This window comes from Aptenodytes patagonicus, chromosome Z (genome assembly GCF_965638725.1).
Source record: "Aptenodytes patagonicus chromosome Z, bAptPat1.pri.cur, whole genome shotgun sequence".
Taxonomy (NCBI): Eukaryota; Metazoa; Chordata; class Aves; order Sphenisciformes; family Spheniscidae; genus Aptenodytes; species Aptenodytes patagonicus.
Genome location: NC_134982.1, coordinates 87,834,570 through 87,848,037, shown reverse-complemented (window position 1 = coordinate 87,848,037; position 13,468 = coordinate 87,834,570). Strand labels below are relative to the sequence as shown.

Below are 13,468 nucleotides of genomic sequence, written 5' to 3'. Positions count from 1 at the left end.
TACTCAGTCAGTCAGTTCCCAGCCTAGCTTATTATAAATCTATTATAATTATAATATTATAATTTATTATAAGATAAAGTTGCACTTTACCTCAGTGAACTTTGTGAGTCTCTGTTGGCCCAGTCATCCATGACTTAGCACTCTAGTTTGTTGTGTTAACTATTGTGCTCACTTCCCCCTGTTTAGTGTCACCTGTAAATGTCCTAAATGTGTGTTCTGTCTGTCCACTTTTGTCCGGGTTATTGAGGAAACTGTTGAACAACAGCAGTCTCCAGTATATGCTCCCAAAGCTACCAGGTGTTGCTATTTTCTTGCTGCTGGCCCAAACCTCTGAAAAAAGAGGATTTTCATCCCTCGGAATTTCTAGTCATCATAGTCTTACTCACTGACAAGGTTGTTGTCAGTTACTCAGTTCAAGTAGCTGGGTTTTGTGCAGTGGATTTAGCAGTTTCAATGTTGCTTGTGGATTTCATAGGAGAATCCAATGCTGTTCTTCATTCATTATTTTTTACAAAATGAAATTATCCAGGAGAAGTAGGCTGGCCATGTGCAGTACAACAGACCCATTTATGACTTCAGAGTAGAGACTGTCTTCTGCACCAGGTTGAGGGTGCTCAAGTTGGAGCAGATCTATTCTTGTGCTTTTTTCTGTATTCCTTACTGAGCAGGAGATGACAATCTTTCTGTTAGGGAAGATCATAAAGAGTAAGGTGGATGCACCTTTTTGTGATTTCATACTATGAATTATTATATCTTACTTTCTCAACAAGAAATCAGGTCAATGACTTGAATGCTGAGAGAAGAATTTAGAGATTCTATTTGTAAAATTGCTGTCTATTGGGTAAAAATATCTGTCATTCAATTTTAAAAATGGAAAATATGTCTCTTAATTTTAATATATGAGTTATACTTCATGAAGTTGCTTTTTAGTCATGTTTATTCCTTATACAGAGCTAAATCCTTTGAAGTCTACAAGGAAATACCATTAGGATGCATCTTGTTGGCATCTCATTTTTTCACACCTGCACTGAGGCTTACGAGATCAATTCTCACCTTGTCATACTCTACTGCAGAATAAAACTACTGTAACTTGGAATCTTGCTGTGGTATTAAATACTTTCACAGATGCTATCCACTGCTTTGAGACTATAGGCAGCTGCTTTAACATAACTTGTAGTCAAAACAAATTTCCTACTAGCTATTATTATACTTCTGTCAGAAGAGTAGTTGAATTAAACTGTTTGGCACAGAGTTGGGTTTTCCTGGCAAGAATTGCATAGCCAGCAGTGGACACTGAGAAATGCTGGCACCAGAATTATTGTATTATCATTAGACACTTGATTTTTTATAGTATTTGAAGTTATTCTAATATTTAAACAATCTTTAAAGCCCTCAGATTATCTCCATCTCAGTTTAAAAATTTGTATAGAGGTTTTGTTATAAGCCTCAGAGCTCAAAAGTCTGCCCTGTGCTTGTCCTTAGGAGACAGCTAAGAAACCATACTTAACAAGCTGCTTTAGCCCAGAAGTCTCTCGAACAGTTCAAACACTATCAAACACTAGACAAGATGTGGTCTTTTTTTATTAGATTACTACCCAAACACTATCTATCATGCTTTCTTGTAGGAAGTTGGCTCTGTGTTTTGCTATATTAAGAAAAATATTTCAGAGGATGAGAGACAATAAGATTTTTTTTCTTTAATTTTCTCACAATGTTGAAATTAGTCTTTAAAAGAATTATTTTCTAGTTTAAGCTCTCCCTTTATCTCTATTACAATCTCAGCTTTATTTTTAATCTTCAGGTTTTCATGAATTCACAAAGAGCACAAATTCAGTCTGCTAATCCTTCTGCTCAGATACTGCATACTTAAGAGCATTTTGACATCTGTAGTAAATTCTTCCTACTAATATTGTTTGATTAGTAAAATTAATTTCCAAATAAATCACCCTATCTTTTGGAGAAGTTCAGAAGCTATACACCTGTCTTTCTTGTTGAACAAGTGTAATTCTCTCTCTTCTTTCATCTGGGGTCTTATAGGCAGAGAGTGACCTTATAGACACTTATATATTACTTATACACTATACACTTCTAAATTATTTATATGCAGCTGTGAAAAAGTTAAAAAGTAATTTTAAATAATTAAATGACAAAACACAAATACCGTGTTTTGATGACAAAATACAAATGCCATGGTGACAAAGTACCCTATAAGAAAGAGGTGATTTTACCTTTTAGGTTAGGAGTTCCTGAAGGCTCTGCTGCAATGGGTTTCCATTCTGTCTCCAGTTTTAAGTGTTTAGATTCACTTTCACTGTTTCCATGTCCTGGCAGTGGCTTTTTTTATGTCTTGTGAAAAGATTCTCTTGTCCTGAGAAAGTCCTCGTATCTTTTCCTGAGGTATTTTTAAATGTCCCTCTACTTTTACTGCAATAGAAAGAGTACTGACTCAAAAGTGGGAATGACATCGAATCACTCCAGAAGGTAAAGCAAATATACCATAAATGAGTTCTGTAGAAATGGCGTTTTTAAGGGTAGTTACCTTCTTTATGTAACTTAGAAAATCCCAACCATGATACATAAAGAAACAAGCTTCAGAGAAGGAAAGTTCACAGCCAAGTAAGTTGAAAAGTAAGGTGCAAAAGAAGTGATAATTGATTATGGTTAATGGAGGATGGATGTAACAGACTACATCCTCTCTGTTGGAATTGTATTCAGTGTAAATGAGAGTAAAAAGGGAAGAGGCCAAGGGGCAGCCATTCCTGTTAAACATTATTGCATCCTAGTGGTTGCTACAGAATTGTACAAATACTAATACATTTATTATTATTTATTATTAAATAAAAATTAAAGCTAAATATTAAATTCTATAATCCTGTTCTTATAATTATATATATTTATAATCATATAATATCATTAATTAATGCAAATAGTTAATTTTTAGTATCAGAGGATTGGACACATCTCATTTTTGCCTCTCACATCCTTTGGGTAAGAAAAGTAATGCAGAAATGACGTAAAACTAGCTTATCTAATTCTTCACCAGTCCTTATATTTGAAAACAGCTTTTTTTTTCAACCAGTATTCTATTTCTCACAAGCCAGTGAAGGTCCAAAGCTTCTGGTTCAAATTTTTGTCCAGTTTAATCCAAAGTCTGTATGTACTTGCATCTTATTCAAAAGAGAACCATTACAATTTCAAAAGATATTTACTTATGATTATGATAAAAGTATTGGTAATATGATGCATGTATTATGCAGAAAGAAAAGAGCTATAGAAATGAATGACTGAAGAGCAATTTGCTTATTCAATGCATTTTCAAACATAGGTTGAAAACGTGCTATATAGGAGTAAAAATATGAAGAAAATTGCTTTGACAGTACTAACAGTGCTAGATACGAAGTTTCAAAGAGTGAAAGTAAGTAAGATATAGAATGACATTTTTAACAGTATATAAGATAAATAAATTTGCAATTATGTGTGTGCATACATATATTAGTACTATTTATCTTAAGGGATTTTCTGTCTCTTATTTGTATATATTTAGTACTAGTGATCCAAAGGGATTTTCAGTCTTCCATGTAATTCAGAAGTATTTGGTTTTTTTCAGGACATTTTTGAACAATTGTGATGAACACCTTCCTCAAGATTTTTCAAAAGTCTTTTATCATCCATTACACTGGTTATTTTGCATACCATCATCCTGTTCTTCCTTACTGAAGTGAGTATCAAAAGTTGATTGTTGTAAAAGAATCACCAGATAGTCAACATTAATCAAATGCTGTTACAACATTTTGAAAAGAGTATATCTGAATAAAAGTCAAATTAATACTCTGATTAAAAAAACCATAGAAGCATTTTTTTTAATTCATTGCAGATTTCCTTAATCTTTAAACTTTAAGAGTCTGTAAGAAAGGTCACGCTGAAAGCAGTGTGCTGTGTAGCTTTTTGCTAGTATATTCATTATGTTTAATATTTGAATTATCTGTAAGATTTTCTTGCTTTAATTAAAGAGTATATAACTCTTGACAATAATGTAGTTCAGCACAGTTGCTGTTTTGAAAGACTTATAACTAAAGGGGAGATAAAGAATGTATGCCTCTGTTTATGATTGCTGGTTAAAAAAAAGGTTTGATATATAAATAACTCATTGAAAAATATGGTGCTTGATCGTAGTTGATTTTTTGGGAGATTACTGCATGATTAGAGGCAAAAGCTTAATTTCTTTTTCTGTGTCACTGCATATAATGACAAGTTACATATGAGACATATGCTACCAGCTGTGCTGTCATTCCCTTTCTAATTTTGAACCTGAAGCACTCCCACACCAGTGTAGATCCTTTCCTAACCCCTTCACCTCCTCCTCCTCTTCAAAAGTTATTTCCTGAGAGATTTTCACTCTCCATTTTCATGAAAAGCTGCTTTTGTGAGTTGTTATTGTTTTCTGAGAAAGTATTTTTATATTTTGGAGGAATACGTTATCATATGAGTGGTGACCTATGGTGACCTATTGAAGACCAGTGTGCTGTGGATTTATTACCTCTTACCTTGGACACACAGTATCTTGTACCTTGTACATCACAGTATCTTCCCTGTGATTTTGGCCCACACTACACAAAACATGCTGATTTCTCTCCATAGCCTTCACGCCTAACTATATGTCAGCAGTACTGTTATCTCCTTCCCTGGTGCCTCTGATACCTGCTGAACCAGAGGCAATAGATGCTGTGACTGAGTCAAAGTTGTATGGTGGGCTAACCAAAATGCCAAACAGAGTGAATAACTGTTGAATACAGAATGTGTCCTCTTCTCTGCTTGAAATAGTAATTTAAGTTTTTCTAAAGCTTGAAATATCATATGTTTTTACCTCTCAATCGACCTTCAAGGAAATTTGTCAGTGGTTTTATAAGTTATGCATGGGTGGAGAGAAGGGAGAGGAGAAGGGGGGATATAGGAGAGGGAATGACTGCATGATCACTTAAAGAGGGATCTACTCTATTTCTGGGAAAATTTATGCATCATTAAGGACTCATTGTAGAAAAGACGATAAGCTTTTTGATGCCCTAACCCAAGACCAGTACTCAAAATTTAAATTATACTGTGAATTACGAGTTTTGGAAGATGACTTCACAAGCGTGAGTACCCTCTGCTCTGTAAAAGTATGTAAAGGAAATTCTGGTACCGTTTCAGTCTGACATAATTCTCTTTTTTGAGGTGGATTTAAGATTTTACAGATGCTATTTAGGACAGATTTGTCTTGAATAAATAGCAGAAAACTATTCCAGAGCTATCCAGCATTTACATATTTTCCCTGGATGAAAGGTGAGAAAATATACATTTTCTTGACCACCAAATGGGAAAATGAGGAGTCCAAAAGAAAGCACACTTCTCAGAAGATATAGTTAGTGTACCTGTGTGAGGACGGTCCATATATATAAAGCCATGTGTACTGTCCTGGTGATAACGAGTGAACTATGTTGGTAAAATATTTAATGTTTTCTTTTAACAACACGCCTTTCAGCTGCTCAGCAAAGACAGTGAAAGACCCTGAGTGTAATGAAGTAGTTTGAGGGACATATTCTGAGGTGTTCTGATTTTGTTACACTGTGTATTTATGTCATGGAAGCTTTTCTTTCTTGAAATATTGCATTTAGAGTATTAACAAGACACATTATGTTTAAGTATTGCCAAAAACTATTTTTTAGAGCATCCTAATTCTTCCTGGATTGTTTTATGTTTTTACTTCTTACATCTAATAAAAATATATATTCACTGTCCGTAACAAAATTGGAAGCACAGGCCATTGTACACCTCCCAGCTGTGGCCACCTAATTTTTAACTGAAGACTCTAACCTGGCATAAATGTACCTATTAAGTATTTGCTCTTCCTAAGCTTGATATTTCAAGAGAAAGTTTTGCTAGTTCCTGAAATTATTTTGTTTCCAATTTCACTATTCATTTTTCATGCCTAAAAATCGCTACAGTCTGTTTTCTTTTATCGATTTGACTTCAACGTCTTTGTCAATGATATTAACATGAATTAGTGTTAATGTGTATTTGCCTTATAAAATTTTGAACTTATCATTTGAGGTTTTCTTTTTTTCTATCTCGGATACTAACCAAAATAACATAGTTGGTTATCAAACTAAATAATTACTGATAATTTATATTACAGTTCCTTTAGTGGTAATTGTGATTCATTCTTTGCTTCATTTGGGGTTTATAATCATACCATTTGCAAATCAGAGTTCTGTTTTTTTTCTTTTACCATACAAAACTGAACATTTATATGTGTGATATTTATATGTACTTCACCTTTTGTCACTTTTTATGAGGCTAGTCTTATTTTCACTAGTACTGAGCTACAAGGATGGGAGAACATATGCCTCTCCATATGCACGTTACAAAACTTCTCAGTGCATTTATTGGTGCTAGCTTCATGGCTGTAGGGAATGTCTGCTATATTTTATTTTTCCTCCAAGTGAGTCACACCATTGTACATTTCAATTTGCAAGAGGCTTAAAGAGCCAAGAACTGGTGTATATTACAACACGATAACTTCCCATCTGGTCAATGACAGACAAGTTTTATTTCAACTCAAATATTCTAAAAATGGCATTTATTTCTAAAGTCATTTAAAATATTATCCTTCATAAATCTAATTGACCAAACTTGTTCCTTTCCTTATAGTTCAAAGGCAATGAGTGACCTTATTAGATATGATAACGTGGCATTCAAGGGAGAAACAAAATGAAACTGGCCCATATATTTTAACTGAATTAGTGAAGCGTTGAGTTTGCTCTCAGCCACAGCACTAATTCTAGTGTGAATATAGTAATTGTTTTACTTTCAACTTTAATTACTAACTACAAATTAGTTCTTAACGTGTTAGAGTTTATATATATAAAACTAATCTTGAATATACAGAAATTAAGATAATAACATTAAGAATGCAGAGCCCTAATGTTGAAAATTTGAATGCAATATGTGTTTTAAATATGGAAAAGTTATTTTGGCTGCAAGTCCTATCAAGATTTAAATGTATATATTTTTGATAAATATGATTAGAATCCAGTATGTGCTTATATGCAAAAATACAATTGTTGAGCCAGTGCTATGTTCTCAACAATTATATATAATGTACCAGATGAAAATCACAAAAGCTGTTCATAAGTTTTCATGGCACGTACATTGCTTATCAAGTCATAGGTATTTGCTTTACTGTTAAAATCTCAAAGGCTGAGGTGTATAAAATCCTCCTTTACTAAAATGACTTTTACAGTATTAACTGTGAGGTTTTGACATAATAGTGTGATGTAAAGGTCCTGCTGGGAAATGGGGTTACAGAAGCTTGGTGTCCTTAGGTTACTTCAAGGTTGCCCTGCAAGATATGTGGCATACTGCTTTTCTGGTAATGGAAACTTGTATACATATGAGGGACTAAACTAAAGGAGTGTATCAGCTGGCATTTTCATTTCCAGGCGTTGTAGGTTTGTATCAGGTATATTGTCTACAACCTTGACTGAACAGCAAAGTTTTTGCACAGTCATCTCTGTTTTTTCTCATGTATGCATACAAGCAGAGTTGGGCAGTGGCACACTTGGCTGAGTCAGATGGTCATAGAAGTGTGCAACGTAAATGAGAAGTTCCCCTCCGTTAGAACAGCCACATGAACCCATTTTAGTTCTGTCCCGATAGTTGTGTGTAAATGGCACATGAAGCATATGTGCAGAGGCATATAAATTCTCTAGTCTGACAGGATAATGTAGCTCCTGATGAAGAAGGCTTGAACTGATGCTGAAGGTGTTATGCGTGTACTGGCAGATAATGTTTATGCCTGCATAGTTAATGCATCAGTGCATATGTAGTTTTTACACCGGTGCATGTAAAATTTATGTGCATAAAAGCTTACATATGCGGTGCATAAACTTTCAATGTTAGCAACTATTGTTGTATAAACTTATAGCCAAAATGAATAAATACAATGGCTAAACATCCGTTGAAATTTAATTTTAAAATCTTCAAAAGAATGAAAAATTAAGCTTTCAAGGAAAATTTTTCTTCTTGAAAATTTTTCTTCTTAAACATTTTTCAAGAAGAAGAAAATAGTACAATAATACAATGGGTGATAAACATCTTGCAGGACAGGATTTTTTTTTTTTTTTTTTTTTATTTAATTGCTCCAATGTGAGTTCAACGGTTGGTGTTGGGTCATTGGCTGAGTTCAGAGGAAGCCCTGGAATATTTTTGTTTGGAAACCTAAACTTTTGCAGAACATGGAAACCACAAACAGAAAACAAACTGCAATTTCCTTAAAAGCGAATGAATTTGTACTACGCTTTCTCACTTCTCCCTGCTGGCAAAGCAGTTATCCAACCAGTCTAATATTTCAGGTGGATTTTTCAGGATGTGTAATAATTGGTCAACCTAATGTGGAATCTTGCAGCCCCTTTGAGCATTCTCTCTTTTTTTTAATTAAGATCCTCATATACTTCATCAAGGACACTTCAGAGCTCTTACTAAACAATAAATGCAATAGTGAAATAAAGAATAATAGCCTTAAATATATTCAAGCACCAAAAAAAATCCTTTTTGCCTGGTAGAACAAGGCAAACATAGTTCCATGAAAGAGATAAGTGAAGTTGCTTTGTATCAGTTATAACTTTGGCAGACTACCAAATGTTAATTTGCTTTTAGCTAGTTGAGATTAAATGTAATTCCTTCCCTGAGCTGCCTTAAAGTAAGCAAGCATGAAAGCATTTTCAGAGTAATCTGGGAGGAATTGACATTTGAGGGAGTTAGCATTACATCTGCACTTTAAGGATATTAATTTCATAGATAAATTAACTACATTATTCTGTCTTTATCTTACATTTTGAAAGGACTCCATCAGCCAGAGAAATGGCAGCCCAGGGTCAGCTGAAACTGCTCTTATCCCAGCCATACTGTAATTTGAACTTGCTTTTGGAAACATTGCTACATCATGATTGTCTCTTAGTGAAAGTTTTACTGAGAAGTTCAAGTAAGTATTTATACTGTCAATCCTTATAAGAATATCGGTCAGAAACACAAATTCATTTTTAACTACTTAAATACCAAAGGAAGGCTGTCAGCCATTTTCGGGGGGTATCAGTAGCCATTCAGTTGTCAGAAGGACACTTCTTGAATAGGTAAAAGAAAGAAAAAATCATCGCTTTTTTAATGAGAATGTTTTGCAGTCAATCTGAGTATTCATAGTTTCAAAGCAGACTACAATTTGATAAAATAGGCTGCTATCGTAAATGCAAAGGAGTCAAAATGAATTTGAACTTTACAGAGCTTTGATACACAACTGCTTTACACAAATTTTTAAAAGTGTGGTTTAGTAGTCTGAAAGATCACTTTCAAAATTATGTTTCAACAGTGAAAAGCTTCTTAGAGGTTTTGTTTAAGTTATTATACGTTTGGCACTGTAGGCATTCTAGAAGTACATTTACATGCTTCCTCATGTTAATACTCTGATTAATACCATTATGAAAGTAGAACAAATAAAAGAATGGTTCTACAAGGTTTTCTTTTCATTCTGCTAATACTGTGTTTGAAGCAACTGACTTTATCACATCTTTCCTTTTAATAGCTTTTGGATCAAATGATCAGATTGTTGAAAAGCTAATGGTATAATCACCTGTTTGACATAATTTTGCAGTAATAGTGAATGAGAGTCTCAGTTTCTATATTTCTTTAGCAAAAGAATTCTCCCTACTTAGCAAAAAAACTATTAGGTCCACATAATAGTAGATATAACGTAATTTAGTTCTGTCATTTTAAAGTGGTCTAACATTTGTCAAGGGTACAACATTGCTTCCACTTCTGTCATGCATTTTATTGAGAGCTGCACTGCATCCACTTGCCTATTCAAATACCTGTCATCTTTTACAAAGACTGACAAATGTTTGATCAGGATCATATTCTAACCCTACTGTTATCCAGTATTGAATTTTACTAGCTGCTTAAATTATCACAGGTATTAAGTGACAGAATGTATTAATCTATTGACTGACCAACCTCTTGATCTTCAGGGAAATATATGCTACTTTGAATTAGAAAATGTGCTATTTACACAGACTTTATTAATGTAATTACAATATTGGTATGAATAAACTTTCAGTTTAGATAAAGATGAAACCTGTGATGATCAATATCTTCTAAATTAATTTCAATAGGGTTAATTATCTAATGATAAAATGATTGTATTCTTTATTCCTTCTTCTATACATCAGCTTTCTGATGCTATATAAGCTAAAACTTTTTTATTATGTGAGCTGTTATGTATTAGTACAAGGAAACTTGGACTAATAAGCTATACTAGTACTACTTAGTACTAGCAATGACAGTTTTGGATTCTTCTGTTCAGTAGGATAAAAGGCTTACAGAATTACGTACTCATCAACAGGAAGATTTTGCAATGTGTAATATTATGCATGAAAACAGATAAGAAGCTAAGTATACCATAATTTTTGAGTGATTTGCCCTAGTGATAACAAAACTCCCTGGTATTTAACTAGATGGTAAGAATTTTTTGAATAGGAAAAGCCTTCTCACATTTTACTTTATTTTACGCTCAGTCTTTCCTTTTCCCTTTAAAAACCAGGCCAGAAGGCAAAAATTCTGTATAAAGAGGTGCTTATATGTAGATGTTTTTAGGTAATGATAACATTTTTTTGTATTGTAGCAATACTTTGGGATACTTACAGTAGGTGTCACACAAGCACATTAAATTTAATTGCACTCCCATTGTTCTCATATGGTTGTACCATGGTGAGGGTCAGAAATAATGTATATTCCCCGTCATAGTAGGGAGTACTGTTGGGACTGGCAAAATTGTCTCAGTAGAAAGAGTATTTTGGGGGAATGCATGTATGCATGATTTAGTGTTGCTAAATATTATAAGAAGGTTATCGTATTTGTTGAAGCTATTGAAACTCCATGTATGTAACTATAAGCTATCTTGACAGGGAGGTGACAAGATGTGGACTTTTGTCATCTTTTGTGCAATATGATATATGAAAGTAAAACGCCCCTCAAATACAAAGTTATCACGTCAAAAATACTAAAGGCAATAAATCAGGATACCCAAAACTCTCCAGTGATTATGGCCACTGGGTAAAAGACACCTTTGAAAAAATAGTTGAAAAATTGGATTTGCATATTGGACCTCTGTAACTTAAACTACAAGTCTAAATAACCCAGGTGTATTGAATTACAGTTAATTACAGTGTAATATAATCCCAGAGTTGTTTTCTATAGGTCCAACATTCAGAAAATTTCTTCTAAGACATGTTCTTGAGTGAGTGAAGGGTCTAGGGCCTTTGCTGTGCCTTTGTGGAGAGAAATAATGAAGGTAGCTGGTACTGTGTTAATTTTCTGACAAAACAAACTGTTTAGCAATTTTCTTGCCAGAATTTTTTACCAGAATTGCTTTATCACCCATGGATATGAAACAGAAATGTATTATTTTGACAAGCAACAAATAATAGAGGAATAAAGAAAGTGGTGCTTGCATAATATGGGTTATTGAATCCAGCAGATGGTGATATGAAAACGGGAAGGGTGAAAGTGAACTCTGAGAATTTCTGCTAGACTTGCTCTAAATGCACAGCATGCCAGCAGAAGAGGCTGTGACTTCTCATTTGAGAGTCTTTATTTCCAGGAACCAGGAGTTAGTCTTTGCATAATAAAGCAAAAAGCAATAGCTTTGTTGAATTACTGGCCCAACACAGGATTAATACCAATATACTAGTCAACAGACACCTCACCATTTACCAATAGCAGATAAGAAAGAGGTCACTGAGAAATCGTCAACAAGGCACATCCGAGGCCTTCAATCAGTCCTTGGGCCTCATACATACTTTTGTTTAAGAACAAGAGATGGTAGCACCAAGTTAATGATGTACAATAGAAAAAGCAATGTATTCCTTTTAAAAAAAAATCTTACTCATTACAATGAATACATGAGACTCCAGTTGTTACAGAGATTTAATTTCGTTTTCTACACATAACTTCAAAGTGAATACTAGCACATGGAGATAAACTGGAAGAAAACTGCTTTCACAGCAGGACAAGGCCATTGGCAGTTTCACCTAGTGTTTTTGGCTTGCACTATGCATATTTGAGAGACTAATGGAAACGGGTATTGTGTAGCCTGTACAGTTAAACGTAGATGATATCCTGGTCCCCACTAAAACTTTGACATAAGAACTGATAGTAACATTTGCAAATATTCTGTGATAAGTTTAAGGCTGCAAATCTGAAATTGGACCCAAAGAAATATGAGTTGCTTCAAAAAGAGAGAATTTACCTTGCACATATAAGCGTGGTGGGGAAGAGAGGATTTCCACTGAGAAAATAAAACTCTGTGGTGCAGTATCAGCCAACTCCCTAGACGCTAATAGATATGAAGAGTTTTCTAAGGCTGTGCTTTTGTAAACCCATTTCTAGCAAGGGAAATGACTTGAAAATATATTTGTAGAATGGAAAGGTTTTTTTTCCCCACTCCAATTCTTTGCCCCTTGTGAAGCAGCTCTTTAACTGCCACAATGTGTAATGTGGCATTTTAAGCTAAAATTTAAGCACTAATTAAATTTTAATTAAATTTAATTAAATTAATTAGATTTTAGGCATTTAAAGGTAAATAGCACTGATTTTTTCTAAGTTACCCTAAAAGAACAGTGAAAGGTGGTAACTTTACCAACTGACCTCACTAAGGAATCAGACTGAACTTTTAGTGACAGTAGTGAGTTATTGCAAAAGAAAATGTACATTCCTTAAATAAATTACCATCTCCATTAAAATCCTGGCATTGGCTAAATCTGTATAACAATTTAAAACATTTATTTCAACTACTTGAAGGCCATTATTTTTGTACTTCCTTGTAATAACTCCTTGGATTTCATAATCCTGAGACACAGTCTACCAAGCAACTGGAAAAACTAGCAACTGTGCTAGTCTCATGGTTCAACCGCACACAATTTTGGGCAACCATAGTCTTGCAGGTTTTTTGACAAAACTTGGGGGTTAATCTGCAACACTGTCTTCATTAGGAGAGCACAAGTAAGTCTCTTAGAGGAATGTATATGTTTGTGCAGAGATAGCGCTCTCCTACAGATATTTGTGGATCATCCAGGATGAGGCTTGTGAGTACAGAATCCAGAACACCTGAAAGTTTTCTTAGCTTCTTCATGATAGCAAACTATGTCATGGTAGCCTAACAACAAAAGATTAGAAAATTATTTTAAAAGTGGCATCTCCTCAAAATATCTATCTGACCAGTAAACTTACTGGATACGGTAAAATGGTAGAAGGGTTTAGTGGCATGATGTACTTCTAGCTGGAAGATCAATAGAAAAGGGACCTTAATCAGATATTCTATTCCTTTTGATGACTTTCCAGTGATAAGCTAAAGAAAACAGTAAACAGATTTCATGGAGTTTCT

The 13,468-nt window shown here is 34.1% G+C and overlaps 1 protein-coding gene across 3 annotated transcripts in view; it reads left to right on the top strand.

Moving 5' to 3' along the window:
* The window catches only part of KIAA0825 (KIAA0825 ortholog), a 267,900-nt gene that overhangs the window by 119,095 nt on the left and 135,337 nt on the right, over positions 1–13,468 (top strand). For all 3 annotated transcript variants that reach the window (XM_076361837.1, XM_076361838.1, XM_076361839.1), the window contains 2 exons: positions 3,608–3,718; positions 8,880–9,019. In XM_076361837.1, coding sequence (XP_076217952.1) covers positions 3,608–3,718; positions 8,880–9,019 — 251 coding nt within the window. The remainder of the gene's footprint in view (positions 1–3,607; positions 3,719–8,879; positions 9,020–13,468) is intronic.